The sequence below is a fragment of the Centropristis striata genome, chromosome 13 (genome assembly GCF_030273125.1).
Source record: "Centropristis striata isolate RG_2023a ecotype Rhode Island chromosome 13, C.striata_1.0, whole genome shotgun sequence".
Lineage (NCBI taxonomy): Eukaryota > Metazoa > Chordata > Actinopteri > Perciformes > Serranidae > Centropristis > Centropristis striata.
In genome coordinates this window covers 28645230-28665707 of record NC_081529.1, presented here as the reverse complement: position 1 = coordinate 28665707, position 20478 = coordinate 28645230, and the positions used below count along the sequence as shown (strand labels likewise).

The 20478-nt window shown below is 39.7% G+C and overlaps 1 protein-coding gene across 1 annotated transcript; it reads right to left on the bottom strand.

Moving 5' to 3' along the window:
* Positions 1-4000: 4000 nt before the first annotated feature.
* Positions 4001-20288, bottom strand: hs3st3b1a (heparan sulfate (glucosamine) 3-O-sulfotransferase 3B1a). Its single transcript, XM_059348491.1, has 2 exons — positions 19468-20288; positions 4001-6232 (listed from the first exon to the last, which is right to left on the bottom strand). Exons 1-2 carry the CDS (start codon positions 19959-19961, stop codon positions 5614-5616), a joined length of 1113 nt encoding a protein of 370 aa, XP_059204474.1. The 5' UTR covers positions 19962-20288; the 3' UTR covers positions 4001-5613.
* Between the last annotated feature and the right edge of the window lie 190 nt (positions 20289-20478).

The window sequence follows — 20478 nt, the reverse complement described above, 5'->3', positions numbered from 1 at the left end:
AGAGCATTATAATGTTTTAGATGGTCAATGTGGACATACTTTGTATACTAGTAGGTAGACAAACAAAATAATTGCAATTTATCTGGGAATAATTGATTATTATTAATTTAATCGTTATATTTAAAAATCTATCTAGAACTCCTTTGAATGTAAGTTTCTTTAAAAAATGCGCGGTCTACCTGTCATATAAATATTTTTGTTCCTCAATATATCAACATTGTCATTGTCTAATTATTTGAATGATTTTTTCTTTGTTTTGTCTGATTATTTTATCATTTCATTTTTATTTTTTATGTAATCATGTTATTATTATTTAATAGTTTGGAAAAAAGAAATAGAACTGTAGTAATGTGAAAGTGTAAATCTACATTATGTGATTTTAATATATTTTATTCTAGGTTTTATGTCCAAGTGAAATGGGATTTAGCATGAAAATCACTGTAACCGACACTGTTACAGTGAAGCATTATTACGGGAATGACTCCTCCCTCTCCGCCTGGTTAAATTCACAGATGTTGAATAAACTGTTGAAGCCAACACAACACATTATGAAAATTCATTTTCACACTGAATTTATGTCCTTTTTATGTATTGAGCCCTGGAGCAATGATATCCACAGGAGAAAATGAATTATAGAAAACCACAGCTCTGCTGCAGTTGAACAGATGCCTGAGAAATCTGCCTTATTATTTTAGGAACAACGTGTTGAGAAATGTTTAGTTCTGCTATGTGTTATGACAAGTTGTTTTCAGACTCAATCGAGCATTCGCAGCACTTCATCCTGCCGATGAGGTATTGATGTACATTAGCTGCACATCACAATCTGACAGCGGTAATATTCGGAGCTTAGATTTGACCTGACAAGCCCAAAGTGTGGGTGTGTTGTGCACTAATCTGTAATTTAGAAGAAACCTCCGCCTCATAAATTCTCATCCGTGTTGTATTTGAAGTTACGTAAATCAAGCTGGTCCCACACAAAGCTAAGAAGCCATTTTGAAAGAGGGATTAGATTTGGATTAGCTATGTCAGCACATACATGTCAACTCCAAGTCTACTGTCTCAGATTAATGCCTGCCTTTCCTATCGGATTAGGATTAAAGGTTTGGACAATGCAGAATACAAGATTAAGGGCCAGAGAGGAAGGCAATTGTCTTATTAAGAACTGAAACAAAGTTTAAACACAGTAATGATTATCTCCCTGTTCTATTCTTTCTGATGTAGGTGATCTGTAGAGTTCAGGGATGTGACTTCTGTCCTTTTATGGTTCTTGAAGATAAATACTTCCAATTAAAGAAGCTTCAGCTGCATCGGATCCTTACTTCGTATGGATGACTCAACCAAATCAACAATGTTCTTTGACCTTTTTCATGATCTTCTTTAGCTTCTCATAAAACAGCTTGTGTGAAAAAAACAAGATTGCTGCACTATTTTCAGAATAAAATAGACTTAACATCCCGTTAGACTGACATGTGCTGCCTAACCTTGAATAGGAGCTCACCCTGTTCAGGTGAGGATGTAAGGGTCAGCAATCCAAATGTGGGGGAAAAAGCTTATTTAATCCCTGCAAGATTCCTGTGTTGCAGGACTCAGCAAATTTCAGCTTTCTGGCAGTGAGATTATCTAGAAAGTCCTAAATACTGTAAGACCACATATACTACTGTATGACTCAAGGTTATAATAGTTTTGGATAGTTTTAGTTTTAATTTTGTTGTGATTTTTTCTTTTCAAATTCAGTTAGTTTTAATTAGTTTTTAGAGTGAGTTTGCTGGTTTTAATTAGTTTGTATTTTTTGGAAAAGTTTTTAGTTTTTTTATAATGGGGTATTTGTTGGGTGTCAGATTAAAAAATGTCACAATAAATGTTTCCTTTATTCGCTTTGTCTTATCCATCTCAGCCCCAACAAGTTTATCAAGTCATAAAACCAGATGGATGAAATAGGTTTCACATCAACCAAAAGGTTTACTTATGAAAAAAGTTGACAAAGACGGAAACAAAGGACATTTTCACTATAATTTTAGTTAGTTTTGTAACCACACAATTCTGTTTCAATTAGTTATCGTTTTTATTTTTATTTCAGTTAACAACAATTTTCTTTCAATTCTATTTTTTTGGTATTTTGTTAGTTTTCGTTAACTGCAATAACCTTGGTATGACAGACCCCTTAGTTTTTCACTTCTGTGGCTATATCTTGAGGTATACTTGCGTGCATTAGGTTAAGGCATGATCCATGTACCTGAGATACATTTGGTTTTAGAGTCGATATCTCCTGTAAAGATGTTCTTAAAAAAATAGAAAACATACAATGTAATGTAAATATAGAAGAAATAAATGCAAATTCATGTTTGTGTTTTGTCATTGTTGACTCTGTAGCAGCCCAGGATATGCCTCATAGCCATGATACAAAAATGCAATTTTCCAAAATAAAAAAATGTTTCTGTCATCTGAGTCCTTCTGTCCACCAGCACTTTTCAGCACAAAGTGACGCCCTTGTCTGCTCATAATCCCCTCTTGTCCTTCTCTCGCTCAGTTGTTGCATGTATTACTTATATTGCCAATGACACATAACGGGACAAGGTGAACAACTCGACTAAATTCCTGAAACACAGAGTGACTCACACAATCCAGTCAAACACGGAGTAGATGAATGACTTGCAATCATTTTTGCGGGCACGGATCAAAAAATGTTTAACTCCTGCTTGCATGAGTGACATCCTGTCAGAATACAAAGGATTTTCATTGACATCATAATGAGACGACAGTTCACCCGGTTGCCAGTACCCGAGCTCCGAATTTCTGCACATCTGTTCTCTAAACCAAACAGTCTGCTGTTGTATGATGTTTTATTTTCTTTCGCTTGTATTCAGCCGCTCTGATTCTGTTCCCCAGTGGTAGCTGCCAAGTAGATGTGTGAAGTCGCTTGACGCTCAGGGCTGCCAGGTGTCTTATTTTCCTTGTCTTCTTAACCTTCAAACAACAGCAGCCTCCCTTACAACAGCCTGGAGGGAAGTGCACTAACAGCAATTCCCCTGTTGGGAGCCTAGCAATTACAGCACCCCTCCTCTATCCCTGTAATTGCAAAGGGAGCTGCTTCCTGAGTGATCAGACTGCTAGCCTGCCACCAGGGAGACTAGCTTCATCACCTCTGGCAGGCCCAGGTAAATGAGGGTGTTTTGCTGGAGAGTTAAATAAAGGTTGTTCGTTAATAGAGCGAGGTGATTCATATCTCGCTTGAACCATAACCTTCTGCTCTGCTGTTAACTGTGCTGCATGATAGATAGGACAGGTTGCTTGAGGCAAGTGTGTAGACAACCGGTGGTGCCCCAATTTTAAATATGACAAAACATATTGACAGAAGATAAAGAATGAGTCAAAAAAAAGTGCAACAGATTGTAATTCAGCAGCAGCATAAAAGAACTAGATTACTTCCGCTTCTTCAGGTCATGTCGCGAACACACCAACGGGAACAAGCACCTCCTGTTCACACCCACATAAACACATTTAAATAGCAGCTTGAAGCCTGACCTCACCTCATATTCTCGAGTGTTAAGTGTCATCAAGGGAGATAAAGGAATGCGAGTGTTTTTCATAATATGTCATGTCTCTCCATATGAGAAACCTGACACTTTGTTATGTGTTTCTGGGGGTCATAGCAACAAAACCCACTCATTGGTGACAGGGGGGGCGGCTGAGGCAGCTAAAAGTAGTAAGTGCCGCTGTGCTAATTAGCCAGTTGATGGTGTATTAGATACAGCAGTACATCTTTGCCTGCAGGGATTTTGAACATACAGGTGTGGTGGGAGTTGTGCATTAAAGAGCAGCACAAGTTCAGCATGCAGAGTCAAAAAAGGAAAAAAATCTGTGTTATTTGTTAGAATATTATAGCACAATAACTTGTGCAGTACAATATTCTGGAGAAAGAAGTTTGATCCCCTCATTCTCCATAACTGCATATCACACTTTTAACATAGCAAAGTCAAAAATGGGAGACTATTTATATTTTGGTAAAACATATTTATTTCTTACTTCATAAAAATGACATGATCACACCTTTTCATCAATTTCTCAGTCAAACCTGCTTCATTTCCATGTTTGTAAAGCAACGCATACAGCAAAATAGTGCCTCAACAACAGTGGGGTTGCAGTACATCATTATGGAATGACGTCTGTTAAATTGCTGACAAATGTTTGTCTATAAAGGCTGAATAAAACTCAACCATACATACATTTTAAATGAGGAATTTTCAGCCCAGTTGTCAGAAGAAAAAAAAAATAATTTTACATTTTTGCAAACCACAGAGAAACATTTTCACCATGCTTTAGTCTCACTATGACACACACCAGGCTAACAGTAGTTTAACCCAAACACCGATTTTTTTTCCCCCCTAACCATAACCATGTAGTTTTGTTTCTTTTTATTTGAATTCATAACTACTGGTTTAAAACTGTGACCAAGTGCATCACCAGAAGTAAACGAGAACGGGTTGCAGCAGTTCAGCAACGTCAAGATTCAGCCTCTCTGTGGTTTGCAGAAACGTACCATGGCAACTTTTATTCTAGTGACTAGTCTGGGAATTTTGGTCCAAGGTAAGTTTATTTTTCTTCTCTTCATCTATTACTGAAAGTAAACTACATAGATGCTTATTTCAGTCACTGTATTATCAGGGCTAAGAGCATCATTAACTCATCTAGTATCACCTGTGGTAAAAGAAAAAAAGAAAAGAAAAGCTGTACAGGATGATCCATGAGAGCCATTTCAGTACAGATCAATGAATGTGATTAAGCCAAATGAATCATTTTCTTTTTGGAAAGAGCAATACGAATTATGAAGCCTGTGCAGCAGGTTTTTGGATAAAAACATCCCAAAAGTATCGTGACAGGAAACTCTATTGGATCCTAATCAACATTCCTTTGTAGAAACGATATAAATAGTGGTTAAGTCAAAACATTGCAGTGGAAATTCACATTATTATATTAATTTGAAGTTGGCTCAGGGGTCAACCATAAACTTACTACCATTAATGGATCCATGTTTTATTGCGGTGCCCGAGAGATCAAGGCAGTGCCATCACTCAGGTCTAATTGACATGATGAGGAGCTATTACTGTATTGATCCACCTGGCAAGTGGCACTGGATCAGCTGAGGCCTGTATCGACCTGACTAAGTGGGTCCACAGACCTATGAGGGTCAGGCAAATGTTAAGGGGATATTACCAGTTGTTTTTTAAAGTTGGGTCTCTTTCAGCTTAAGGTGAAGCAAAAGCAGCATTTGGAAAAGTTAAAGAAGTGGTTATCCACATGGGGCCAAAAAATGTCCTGATGGGGGGAAAAAAGGATACTGACCCCGCTCATAATACCCGTAAAAATATTGTGCTTTTATAAAAATGTTCATGAACTCGATGAGAATTAAGCCTGGAACATGACGCATGTTGTGGATCATGAATTAACCTGGTTAGGCAGCTTAGTGAGTTAATATCATAACAATAAATTATCATAAAATAGACTTTTGAACTTTTTACACATCCACCAAATACTGTACATACACTCTATAACAATATCTCCAGAGTGAAAACACAGACAAGGGACCAGCATGAGTCTTTCCTCCTAGTTTTCTTCTCAGTCCCAGCCAAAGTCATGACCAGTCATCTGGTAAAACTTGCTATTAAAAGGTTTATAAAAGTCTCTTAGCCTCTGCACCACCTCTGGGGCAATATTAGGGTGGGTCCTGCCTTTGGTTTTGCCCAGGCAGTGTGGTTTGCTGTTCCCCTCAGGTCTCTTAAGGCAGGGGAAGCCCTTTGCTGGGTTAAAGTGGAAATGCTTCTGTGTGACCACCCTCCTGATCCCGAGAAAGTCCTGGACTCGAACCATCTCACCTGCAGGGTCGCTAATCAGACGCTCTCCGCTGACAAACAGCAGCTGCTCCTTGGGGAAATACTTGAGCCAGCGGTCAAGGTGTTTAGCATACATGCCGATCTGAACGGCGCTCCATGTCGTGTCAATCAGACCTGCTGACATGTTCTTAAAAGTGAGGCTCTCGAATGAGGGGATGTCTGGCTTTTTGGACCGAGTCTGGGTGTAGTCTGAGATGGCCCGGGTGACAGGATCCCGGACGACTACAATCAGCTTCGTGTCTTTCGACATGGTGTAGATTCTTGCAGGGACCTCCTTGGTGACATAGTAGCTGGGGGTCTTCTCCATGGTCAGCTGACCTTCTGATGACTTGGGCATCAAGTCCCTGCAAAAGGAAACAAACACACTGATTTACATTTTTTTGCACACACACACACACACGCAAAAACAACAACTCTATAGCAAACAGCAACCTGAATAGTGAAGCCAATGCTGAAGTGCCTTAAACCTGCATTCTTTCTAAAGGCCAGCAGGGGGCGACTGCACTAGTTGCAAAAAGAAGTCTGATTGTATGAAATTTAACATGAAAATGACTCTACTTCTCAATTGATTTACCACTCTTAGCAAACATTTTCCTAATGAGTTTATGTTCTCAATCACTAGTTTCACATCTTTTTCAATAGAGAACAACGTTTATTTGTAAGTTAGTGTCCCATTTAGTGTAAAATAGACGTTTAATCGGGTTATGGTTTAGGGCAAGGCTATCTCACAATTGACAGGTTGCTACCCTTTCACAGTGTCTTTTCAGTTCATCAATCTTAATTATAACATTTTGTCATAGGTGGTTAAAGTGCAGCACAATAACCCTCAGATGTACTTTGTGTGGCTCCAAACGTGACATCAAATGCATGAATTTAATCAGTGGTACATTTCTATAATTTACATTTCCAAGATACAACTTGGCAGCTTGGAAGTGAGATGGAGAAGCCACAGTGGAAAAAACGCTGCATTCATTCATTGTTCTTTCCAGCACTTTTTAAAGCTAACAACTCAGACAAGCCCCCATACAGAAAGATGAGATTAACATTGACACAGCAGCTCCATGGCAGGTTTAAAGTACTGTCAGGCAGGAGCAAGTCAATCACCATCAACAAGACAATTGTAGACATCATGAGCACCATTAACATCGTCTGTAGTCTACTGAAAGTGACAGGAACTGGTAGGTAAAGCAGGAGCTCCATCAGTCATCTGTGAATGCATGTGAACACAATGCACAGTTCATAACATGTTCCAAATACAAACCCTAAAGGAATACAGTCATCTTCTGCTGCTGCATTTAATCTACCTTAAGACCACAATCCTCTTCCAACCCTTACAATCCTCACATTGAAATATTCCACACCTTCATTACATTATACAAAGGACGGTTTAACTATGAATAGGCAGTATTATGGTTCTTAATGTCATGCCAAGACAGATGACTGTGACTGCACCTTTTTCCTCATATTTGTCTGTAATTTTGTGTAAAATCTGAAGATTTGGAGGAGAATTGCATTCCGCAGGAGAAAATGCAAAGCTTGGGAGCCGTCTATTCCCATAACGGCATATTCTTCCTGACCCTGGACGGCTCTGGTTGATCATAATATAGCCTGTTAACTGCAGCCCTGACTGGATAATGGCTAAAGTGAGCCAAGGGGGATTAGGACTAAGCCAAACACGCTAGAGCATTAGAGGCTGGTTGACTGCCTTGTTGGCTGGCTGGGTGGCTGGCTTGTCTCTGGAGAGAGAACGGGAGAGGGATATGTGCGACGATGAGACTCAATGGTAAGCAGTTAATCCATGATGAAATACAAGTAAATAACACAGACTACAGCTCAATGCAACCAAATCTAGTTAGATTTTCTAAAACTGTGTCAGAGTGGTGTTCACTCAACTCCATTTTATGGTTTATGTTGGATCAAACTGCAGTTTAAATGGCAAAGTTTCCTGAACCACCCCAACAATGTAACATTGTACTATGCAATGCAGTTCAATAACATCACACACTACAGGCAAAACAATTTAAAATTACATTTTTTTTAAATTTATGTATTCTATGTGGAGGATGATTGATTATAAATAAACTAAAATAAATATATTTTTAAATGAATCATTTTAAAATAAATTAATAAAATAATTTAAAATAATTTAAAATATAATATAAAAATAATAAATAAAAGGGGATAAATACAAAGGTTAATAAAGGCAAAGGAAAATGTAATTCTTTTTTAAATTAATTCATGCCTACATTTATTTCTATATTTTTTTTAGGTAGATTTAATGGCAGAATAATTTATTCATCTTTTATATCTATTTTCGATGTGCGTCAACTTCCATGTCCCACAACTTAAACTACAAACCAAGTAAAATAAAATCATTGAGTCTACAGTAGCTATGAAAACTTGTCATATGTTTAACATTTGTTGCACATGCAGTATTTCTTATACAGGTGCATTGGAGAGAGGCTCAATATCTTCTTGGGACTCGTATAGCTTCAAATAGTAGCAGAAAGAGAGAGATTCACACACTCAAGATTTATGAGATTTATTTATTAACTGCATCAAACTAACATGGTGGTCCCTGCAGTCCATCAAAGCATGGGATCTCATACAGATTCTAGAAATATCTCGAAAGCATGAGCAGTGTGAAGATACCTCATTTTTATATAATAAATATAACCATCAGTCTCCCAACATGCCTCATTATGGTTTACGTCAGTCAAAATGTCAATCTTGAATCATTGCACTATTTGGTATTATTCTCATGTTTTGACTGTGAGCGGTTGACTTAAAATGAACAACGGGAAAGCAGAGGAGCCATGTCATTAAAGTCATTACAATAATTTCCAACCATCTGTTGGGACATGCACAAGGAGCTTCAATACCCCTCTCAAAACCCAGCAGCTTTCATCTTACCAATTTATGTGGTGAGAACGAGCAGAAAAGATTTTTGCTCTGCAGAGCACTGGGAAACAGCTTTAGTGATTATGGGAAAAGTATGCATCACCCATACCTCATTAGTGCCATACAAACACACAAGGGGTTCTCTTTCTTATGCAATTTCATCACCTGCTCTTACACATTTATTCCACTTCCCTGAGTGTCTTAGTCACTATTGTATGTGGTGGAAAAACCACAAACCTAATCAAGGTAATAGGTGTGAGAGACACAAACAACTCTATCGCCGCAATTATCGTTGGCATCTCTTGGATACACACAAGCAGAGTGCTGTAGGCCTTTCTTGGGGCCTCGAGGGACACAAAAAACTTACTACCAATCAAACTTTCCACTTAGTCCCCGAGCAAAACAATCTGTGTGAGAAGTACATGCATTATTCATCTTAGCAGAGATAGAGCAAGGGGAGAACATCTCTGACTGAGCGCAGAGTGAGAGAGTTGCCTTAGGGGGGCAGATGTAGCAAGCTTTCACAATTTGTTCTGCTTAATAAACAATGTCGCCTGGAACCAATAGGTTTTGGTGCATCCTCATCTATCAATCAGCCATGCAAAGGCATCATCACTCAGCTTCAAGGCATTAAAAAAAACAATCCTCTCTCTAGAATTGTGCCACAGCATGTTGACTTTTGCCCCTTCATGAATTTTGCATGCTTCTATTTGACTTCATAAAGCTGAATAAACACTGCTTTACTCTAAAAGTGTGATATCAAAGTGGGCTGTAAAGGCATAAAGCAAGGAGTCTAAGTTTTGAAGAGTTTCTACCTATAATTAGTGCATTAAAAAATACATCTTTATTGATGCTTGGGCATAAACAACCTGTGCCCTCTAACCTGTCCTGTTAAACGTGCAGGAGAACAGCAGGGGCTGAGGAGATAACGGAGGGAGGCAGAGAAGAAGACTGTTAAGAGAATGAGATAAAGCAAGAGAGGAACGAGTGGAAGGAGCAAAGAAGGGATTAGTGGAATCAGGTGTACTGTTGGAGCATGGCCGGATTATGAGACAATGCACTCCTGGGCACAGACACTGAAAAGGCCCCACCTCCTCAGCTACAAAGGAGCAGGACACACAGATTTTACAGTTGTTTAGCCTTGTTTTGTGTTATTTTGTAGTTGTTTCACCCCTTTTTGTAGTTGCAATGTGTCTCTTCGTATTCATCTTGTGTCAGTTTTATGGTTGTGTTATCCCTTTCAATAGTTGCTGTGAGTCTCTTTGCAGTCCCTTTGTGTCTCTTTGCAGCTATTTCTATCTTACTGTACTTGTTTTGATCTCTGTAGTAATTCTGAGTCCCCTTGTAGTTGCTTTGCATCTCTTTGTGGCTGCTTTTCCCCTTTTGTATACCCACTGTGAGTCTCTTTGCAGCTATTTTGTATCACTTTGTAGTTGATTTGATTCTTTATAGTATTTCAGAGTCTCCTTGAAGTTGCTAAGTGTCTCTTTGTAGTCAATTTGTGTCTCTTTGTAACCGTTTTGTCTCTTTGTTGCCATGTTGTGTATCTTTGTAGTCATATTGTGTCTCTTTGTGGCTGCTTTTCCCCTTTTTCATCACTACTATAAGTCTCTGCAGATATTTTGTATCACTTTTTAGTGGTTTTGATGTCTTTCTTGTTGCTTAATGTCTCTTTGTAGACATTTTGTGTCTCTTTATAGTCATTAGTCATTTTGAAGTGTAGTATTTGTAGTATTTTTTTTGTAATTTTGTGGTCATTTTCAGTCTCTTTGTAGACTTTTTGTGTCTCATTGTAGTCTTTTTGTGTCTCATTGTAGTATTTTTTTGTTTCTCTGTGGTCATTTTGAGTCTCTTCCTATAAGTGTATAGGAGTGTAAGTGTATTTGAGTGACATTTTGTAAGTAGACAGGGGCCCCTGGACCTGTGCCTGGTCGGCCCTTTCAGTAATCCATCCATGTGCTGGAGGAAGGAGACTGCATAGGTCAACCTCCCTGACCCAGAAGTCTAAGTCTAACTGTTAAGTCACTGGCCAGTTTGGATGCTGTGTCTGCATTTTCCTGCAGTGGCAGTACAAGATAAGACCCCCTACTGTAACCAACAGACAGATATTAATCCAGGAGCTGAGTGTTGCGTAATTTGCCTGTGTTATGTCTGCTGGGCAGTCAAGTGTGTCCATTAAACTGGCTGTTGGTGAGATAGTGTTTGAAAGCTGGTGCCTTGTTTACATTCATGTTATCAGAAAGAAGGTTCAAAGGTAGGAATTTACAACGTTGCTGCGTGTGTGCTCCACTGCCGGATGATGCCCTCGGTGATGAGTTCACCAAAGTAAGGAACAAGTATGGTGCAAAAAAGTCAGACAAGGCTCGTTTCCTGCAGTATTCTGCTTGACTGACTCTAATTGGCATCTATATTTCAGCTTTTCAGACCACTGTGACAAGGGACTGCTCCAGAGGAGAAAAAAAACAAAAAACTCAGCATTATCTAATGTCATGATGAGTCCTAATCTCACACAGCAGCTCTGAGAGGGTTTGAACTACTGTGGGAATGGTTCTCAGAGACAGGATGAGAGGTGGTGGTATGCAGCCACTTATACTAATCAGACCAATACGCTCAGAGATGAGATCCAGACAGAAATCAAAGAGGAAAGTAACATGAGCGGAGGCGTTTTTTAGTCATTGCTGCCCATCTTATCATCCGTGTGAACGCCATCGTCATCACGCTTTACACCAAGGACCCTTCGCATGTGACGTCAAACAGATTTCAGTATCTCTACAGCATTCCTCAACAACAACGATAGTGCAGAGAATGCCTTTCTCCCATCCTCCATTATTACTGTCAGTGTGCAGAACTCAAGGCCACCTGGCTGTCTGATGGAGACAGGCCCAGTTGGAAGAGAGGAGGAGGAGAAGGAACAGTGCGTGAGACATTCTGGCTTCCCTCACACAACTGTCAGCCTTACATTAACACATAACACTTCTGACAGTCAGTTGTTTATAGAACCAGCAAGCACTTTTTTACAGGGTGGTGTTGATGGAAAAACATCAATGCCAAACTAACCACACTGGCCTTTGTGTGAATGTGATTAGAATATTTAATAAACCATAAAATAAATATAAGTATGTATGGAATTACAGTTTGTAGCTATATTTTTAACTACGATCTTAACAAATACTTATATTAAGAGAAACTTTGGAGATACTTAGCCAATAGAGCATGAGAGACTGTGTTTCACTGGAAACAGGTTGTTTTTGTCTGATTTGGAGGACAGCTTTGAGGAAATAATGAACAGGTGTTACTCTGACTTTAAAGGCAAAATGGAAAAAGGAAAAAAACAATGCAACATAACAGCATCCAACCTAAAGGGTAGGAGTAAAATATCTTGTTCCTCAAGAGATACTTCTACAAACAGTTTGTGCTCCCAGAATGCAACAGAATGCACTAGCTCCTTTTCATCTCAACAATTTAGCTTTTTATCAGCTAGGATTTAAACTGATAACTGAGTGTAAACTGGCTACTTGTAAAACAATCCATCAGTAGACGCTGTCCTTTATATTCCATTCTTGTGTCTCAAATTGCTAACCAGACTCTTAACAATGACCTGGCATGGATGAAGAAGAAGCCTCGGCCTGGATATCTATTATCCGGAAGTCCTCTTGCTACTCTAGAAACAAAGATATTAGCCTACTTTAGGGGTGTTTCCATTACAGTCCAATACCTGGGATGAGGCAGGTCTCACTCGCCAAAACGCCCCTAATTTGAATATGAGCCGTCCTCAGCGGTCTTTTGACTGGACTTTTTTTTGCCCTGTCAAAGAGTAGGGCCGTTTTTCTCTCCTGAAAAAAGCCTGATTGCTGATTGGATAGAACACTAAGCAGGATGTGACATAGTACTCAATGCCACAACAACATGCGCCATTTGTAAAAGCCTGCGAAGTAGCAAGCAGTCACAAGCGACAATAAACATAAGCCCCTTTCATAGTGTGGTCCCGCAAATCCCCCCTATATTGCTGGAAAGATCTGTGCCGGGTCTTCTCCTTAGGTTATTCATAGTGATCTTGCAAAGGCATGATTTTCAGCCCTTGCATAGTGCTCTCCGGCGTCGCGGAACGAGGTGCACATCAGCACAGTGCTAATAAGCTAACAGTTAGCTCTGTAGCAGTACAGTGTGTATGTGCTGCTGCAGGAGGTGTTCACTTAGCGATCTCTGTTTGTTTACACACTTGTTGTGCACAGTTAGCGATGCTGGTTAATTCACAATCACAATGTTTATGATCAGCGGAGATGCCGTGCATAATTAGCCATGCTGGTTTGTTTATGATCAGCGGCAGACGTTGTGTACAGTTAGCGACAGCAGCCACAGTTACGTCTCTTGTGTTTAATCCGTTGTGTATGTGATCACGGATCACGGTCGAAACTGTCGCTAAGCGATTACGCGACGATCGAAAACCATATGTCACTTCCGAGTCTCATAAATCCCTCTTGGGGCCTTTTTTTCTAAAGGAGACATGCTGAGTGCCAGTTTTTGTCCCAGTACACAGTATTTCAAATGCAGTATACCAGAAATATCAGGTATGTCCATCTGCATCTGGTTGATTTTTGCAGTATGCATGACAGCATGCTTTTTGGTTGTTCTGATAGATATGTACATTATGACAAAGTAGTGACAATTGTATGCATTCTGCATGCAACAGTACATACTTTGGAGGGCTGCTGCAGGACATACTGTAAGAAAAAAAGGATGCAATTTGGGATGTACTGTACGTAGCATCAATCTGTAGCTCTGCTGTATCAAATTTGATCCTTTCTTATTTTCTTTTAATCCACCCAAAATGGCCAATCATTGGGAATGCCACAAAGTACACAGGATATTCTGAATGAGCATGACAAAGAAACTCACAAAGTGACAGCAGCTCTAGCAACTCCTGTATCAGTGATAATAAAGACTCAAACAGGTCAAACAGAAGCTACAAAACTATACAATTTAATCGAGTCAGCATCAGTCCAGTTTCTTGTAATGAACTTTTAGAGGAAGTTCTGAATGAACAAAGGAACAGAATGTGCCTTCAAAGACAAACTAACAGAAATAGCGACAGCCAAGAGAGCAGGTGGCTGTAGCTTATGTGTTCATGTAACCAAATGTAGTTTTATATAGCAAAACAAAAAAAGAACACTGTCATTGTTGGCCATATTCTGATAATACAGGCAATAATGTCATACTAATATATGAATAAATAGCAAAGCGATACTAATTGAATTCAACTGCAGCTGAGAACGTCAGAATGAAGCATTTTCACTTCATTAAATATGAATATTGTTTACTCAAACAACCACACTCCTGATGTTAGAGTTTCCATTTAACTGGATAAGACAACCCATTTTTTGCATGTAATGCATGTTTCCAACAGCGATTGGTACAATTAGGTAACTCCCCACAGACGCACGCTGGTCTGAGAGGATCAGCAAAAGCAAACAAAACTTCAAAGAAGCAACCCAAAGATGGCTGAGGCAGATTGGAGCTTTCTAAAGTTGCTCTGACTTGCTGTCAGAGAGCCTCCGCAGTGGAGAGAGGGAGAGATAGAAGCAGGAAACAACACATTTTCTCTGAAGATACTACAAAAGAGAGAGATGAGGAAGTCAACAACTCAGGGGGATATAATAGAGTGAACTTGTTTTGTTTCAGTGTTTCTAAAGTGCTGTAATAAGTGCTGTGGTTTGACAAATTGCTTCAAGCAAAAGCCCAGGGGGTTGTTGCAGCAAATTAAACCTTCAATCTCGAGAATAGGGAGGGGAGGCGCACATTACCAGTATTGACAATATTGTGGACTTGTTCTTGGAAAGCTAGCATCATTTTAGTCCATCAGTCTGATAGAGTCTGAAGTTTTAAAGTGCAAGGTTTTGTGGTTTGAGGAGATATTTTAGGAATGCTTGAAACAACAGCGAGCATGTGTGAATTGTTTCTTTGAAGCATCTCATTATCAACGCAGTTTTCCCTTCTTTTCCTGTCAGTTCGCTGACACATTAGTTTAAGCCCGGGGATATACCTATATCGAGAGCACTCTCACTTACGCCGATCCCCCTGCGTCCTTGCAAAGACGTAGAATTGTTGAGTAAGCAAAAATTCCACCAGTGGACTGAAATGAACCTTCTCCTGGGAAAAACGCAACTTTCCACACAGAGATCTCTGAAAGTCAACTTTCAGGCTAAAAAGCTTAAGTGTAGTGTTTGAGTCTTTTCTTGGGCGGGTTCCAATGAATGCTCTTTCTGATGAACTCCTGCTGGGCTTCGTCAAAGGGCACTTTCACCCTTCTGAGCACATTTGCATACAAAGTGAAGGCAGAGAAAACATGTTTCACACTAATTGTCTGCTCTTTTATTGTCAGGGTTAATGCAGACCTCAGGGGTTCTCCAGCATCCCCTTTCATTGAGCTCCATAATACTGTTGCGCTTTCTAAAGACTCACTTTAAATTTACTGCCCTCTATCTGCCACTGGCCTGCAGTAAGCTTCCCTGGGGCTCTGAGGAGGATTAGGCCGTCTTCTCTGACACCCTCAGTGAGTTAGTAAGAAGGCGGCTCATTGTTCTATATATGGAGCCTCAAGAGGAAAAACACAATCTAAGCAATTAAGTCACATCAACTGTATAGAACACAGAAGACCTTGATTTGAGCGTGAATTCAGCAGATGAGTATTAAGCTGCCAGAATAAGACGTACGGGAGGAAGTCAGTGCTGTTATTAAAGAAAGGAGGGGCCAGGGAGTTCTGTGTGAGCACGCACAATTGTCTGCCTGCTTCTCTGTTGCTGCCTATAGGTGACAACGTGCTGTATTGTGGATGATGTCCTGCTGTGCAGGGGCCTCTCCGCTATGTGGGGCCTCCGGCAGGATGGACACAGCAGACCTCCAGCAGGATGGACACACCAATCACAGCAGATAAATGGCACAACTCAATGCCACCACAGGAGCTGATAAGCCCACCCAGCGGACTGCTCCTCTTTCTCAAGCTACTGCACGCCATTAGTCTGGAGGCGATGATGTGAAACATATGGGAAAACAAATCCACACACCTTAGACTGACTTTTTGCTCTTTGCTTAGCTTTCAGACTAGCTTCTGTGCGGACTGGATGTGAGACTGCATGAAGAAATGTTTCAACAGGTTGCAGAAACAACATAACTGCATTTAAAAATGATTGGACCTAAGATATGTATTCTGTTGAGTTGTGCAATTACATTATCCCAAATGTTTCTAACACATTTCAGACGTGGAGTAATCTGTATTTTAATCAAGAACACGCTCAACATGAGTCAGCTGTCAATGTCATCTTCTCCCCTTTGCATGTGTCAGCTTTGTCTGACAAAAGTCATGAATTAACTTTTTATCCAGTTTTAAGCCACATTTTTATGATGCACTTTTTGGATTTTGGTCACTTTTACCTATATTTTAACCAGTTTAAGGATTTTACACTGCAAACTTTTCAGCGTAAATTTACAGTAATATACTGGCAGCAGCTTTGCCTGCAAAGTACTGTATTTTTTACAGTTTCTTACTGTATTTTAGAAATACAGTGTATTACAAATGCAGTAAATAAGTGCAAATCTTGCAAATTTATACCATAGTTGTGTTAGTAAATTACTGAATATTTTAGTACACTGAAAAAGTACAGTACATTACTGTAAATAATGGTATTCTCTTTAAGTGCTGTAATCAATTTTTTTTCTCTCCCAGATTGCATTGCAATATACGGTATGAAACTGCATCAATACAGTAGAAGTAGAAGTATTGAACACCTCAGTGTACTGTGTAGTCACTGGACGTCTGGATATTGAGTTATCACAGAAACAAACTGAGCAAACATTAGCAGCAACCCCGCCGCAGGAGCTAAACAGCATCGGAGAAACACTGATTTTTAATATGAAGCTGCTTTATTAATTATTTTTACCAGTTCAAATTAGAGGGTCCATATGTTTGGGAGAGGAGGAAACCTCTATGGATAATTCTGCTCCCACTTAAAACCACTGGAACATCTGGATCATAAGTTATCAGAGCAACAAGCTGAGGAAAAAGTGAGCTGCTCGATCACTAATATTGTTGTCGACAAAAGCTTGTTCGTCTGACTTTGTTGTGCTCCGCCATGATGCCAGACGTGGGCTTCTCTGAGCTCCACTAAATGATCATTAAGAGTTGACTCGCTGTCCTGGTGCTCTGCTCTATGGGGTCAGTCTGTGGCACAGTGCTCTCACTGTGACAACTCAAGCCAAGTTGTTTTAATTAGCCAGATCACCTCTCTGGGAAAAGAAGCCTTCATTATACATGTCCCAAGATGAAACAGTTCCCCACATCCACAAGCTGCCACTGTGACCAAGTCCCTGGCATGTCTCAATTATATACAGCAGAACATTTCATTATATCCATGTTTAAAGATTGTTTCTCTTGCATTTGTATTTCTTATGGATTGTAAGAAAAAAAAAACAGCATGAGAACTTCAATCTTTAAGCGTAGGACTATTTCAATTTGTTCTTGTTGCTCAGTCTGTAGAGATGGACAAAAGACCACTCTCCGCACACTGATCATCCAAAAATGTCCTAAACCTGTCCGGAAATTCTTAAAGGAGCTTAAGCGAGAAGTCCTTTGAACAATGCTTCGCTTCCTCTATTGTAGCTTTATGGAGCCAGCTTTGAAACAGTGTCTCTCCTTTGACATTGCCTGTTAATCCCTGGGCTCACTCAAATGGACACTTGAAACAGCAGCATCTCTTATTATCTCCTATTAACAATGTGGTCACTCTGATGTAAAGCATTCAATACCCCCAAACACTTCCGGGAACATTTTGGATGCAGAAAAGATCAATAACTTCCAATAATTTAGTGTGTTTGTGATTTATTTCCACTAAGAGGAGCAATTGTGTGAGTCAATAGTAAAGAGCTTGCATATTGAGATTGTGAGGCATGGCACAAGGACAACAGTTGCCATGGCAGAGAATACAATAAAAATGTTACACAATGTTGAAGGTGTAAGCTGCCTCAGGTCCTGGATCTCTGCCTTTGACAGTGATGTCTATTTGGATTGAAGATCAAAACAAATTACTGCCACTGAATCAATACTCTGAAACTCATAATCTTGAATCCCGCTCCTGGCTGCTGAAGGATGACGGCATGATGTAACTTGCTGACTCCTAACGATAAAACCAGGGTTGTTTCTGTCTTTGAAGTGAATCCAGAATTCCTGTCAAAACTGAATGGGAGCTGTGCTTTATCTCCTTCTACCTGGTGCCCCCTTCTTGTCAGAAAGCCACAGCTCGTCTACATCCAAGGACGAATGTGGAAACATTCCAGGAACTCTGAAGTGAAGGTCATGCAAACAAGCAGGGATCGATTGTGCTTTGTACAAGAACATGAGGGAGAAGAGTTGCCTAAAAGGCCAAGTTTTGCTCTTTGGAAATGTAGTGTTGGGTACGACTATAGAATTAGACTGGTGAATGCAGCTGCAGTTGTTAAAACTGCAAGGTGCACCATGTAGGTGTTAAAATACCCTGACCCGGCCCCTTATATTGATTATGAGTAAATCAACAGTTTATGGTATTCTACATTATAGTATCACCTGAGGTCACACTTATCATCTTATCAGCAGTGGCTGAGTTTTCACTTCATTTATATCAATAATAATAAGCCTACAATGTAACATTTTACTGTGAATTCTCTGTTTTTCAGAAGAAGATATGAAATACTTTATTTGCAGGTTCTTAATATAATTTTTATTCTATCATAATTCTAGTGCAGTCCAGGGAATAACAATAAAGCTGCTCTTGGGTTGGTTTGATAAGACATCTTTTAATTCAGCTTTTTTTTTTTTCCCAATCTGTCTTTGCAAATTAACTCTTCATATGGTTGTTTTGTTGTTGCTGTGGCTGCAGGCCTAAACTGTAGATTAAACTTTTGACAAAATTAATAATGAAGGTAATGAACATAGCAAAATGTTTACACCTTTACTCTCCAGTTTAATAAAAACTGTAGTGTAGTTTAAGTCACCTTCAGTTTACCATCCTCTTATAAATTAACCTAGGCCTACATCTTAATTACGTAATAATACTTACTCTGATATTAATAGACACTTTTAATTTTTAAGATTTTTTTTTATCAACCAGTACCAAGTTCCTTTATCAGCAAAAATTACTTTTTAAAAAAAATTGCATTGCATAGTGTCATTATTTTCACTTTCTCAGCTCCTAAAATGTTGTCGTCCTTGCAAACATATTGTTGAAATATGAGTTGAATTGGCAGCTGATTATCAAACCTTACATGTTATTTTTCCTGTTAATGAAAATGTTGGGATTATGGTGCAATACAAGGAAGTTAACATCCTTTTAAAAAATGTTTTACATTTATATTTAGCTTATTAAAGATAATCCAGCTTGCTGTCCTGTGGTTTTGTATGATAAATCATATCATGCTATGAAGCAGTTAAAAGTTGTTTGAATTAAAAAGGTGTAAATGAAATTTCCAGAGGATGAGGAAGAGGAATATGCTAAATATGTTTGTGTTTAAGTCAGGAAGAGTTTCCAAAGAGCCTTCATAACTATATAAGATGCCCCTGAGCAAGGCACTTTTATATATAAATGCAGCATGGCAGAGCTCTGCTGACTTTCTGCCTCTGAATGAACGTTTTAAAACACTGGAGGAGTATTACCTGTACCACTCCAGGCCCTTGTCGTAGTTGCGGTCGAAGAAGTGCGGCTCCGCTCCCACCGCTCTGATGTCTGGATGCAGGCGCAGGAACTCCAGCAGCGCCCGGGTTCCTCCTTTCTTCACCCCGATGATGATCGCCTGGGGCAACTTTTTACTTTCCGACTCATTGAGGAAACCTGACATGGCATTATCATCCAACGCCTTCGCCTCGCCTCTAATTTCATCCCACTCATCTCCTCTGCTGTCCAAATCGTTTTCGTTATTCAGCAAGTCCCTGGACGCCCCGAGAGAGGACTCCTGATTGTCAACTTCTGAGTCGTTCTCGTGTCTGTTCGCCGAGCCATACGTCAGGTTTGGCACAGTGGAGCAGTAGCCAACACAACAATAAATCATATACACCCAAAGGGTCAGCATTATGCAGAACATAAACAGTTTGTTTTTCACGTGGGATGATGGCACAACATGTAGATTGTGTAAAATCGGACTATATTCCATAGGACCGCCGTGAAAAAGTTATATTCCAGTCAACAGGCATTTTGGCAAAGGCGCCTCACTCCTCTGCCATGACTCGGATCCTGCACACCCGGTGCGCAATTTCCCAAAACATTAAATTTGCCAACATGGAAACTGATATTGAAATGTAGCCTACAGCGGGCGTTCACCTCCTGCTTCAACTCCAGTTTTGCTTGGATAAATATTATATTTTTTTTCTTAATTTTAAAAAATAAAGAAAAACTAAAAATGCAATAAATGAAAAAAAAAAAAAAATAGGCAAAGAAAATATCGCCAGGTGAGCGATACGCGCGTCAGGGACTGAGTTTGTCTCCCATCACTTGCTCTCAGTGAGTGAGCGCTCACACAGCAGCACCAAGTTATCTACGCCAGGCGACAGCGTCAAGTGCGCCAGAATATTAAAAATCTACTTCCGGTACGACCTTTCAGAGTAAAGAATGTAGCGAAGTTTAGATATATATTTGAATCCTGGGCAAAAAAGCATCTCGTCCTTGTAAAA

Coding starts and splice junctions, on each gene's coding strand:
- hs3st3b1a (XM_059348491.1), bottom strand. CDS start 19,961: ATGGAATATAGTCCGATTTTACACAATCTACATGTTGTGCCATCATCC. Junction 6,233..19,467: donor AAGGGCCTGGAGTGGTACAG/GTAATACTCCTC, acceptor TTCCTTTTGCAG/GGACTTGATGCCCAAGTCAT.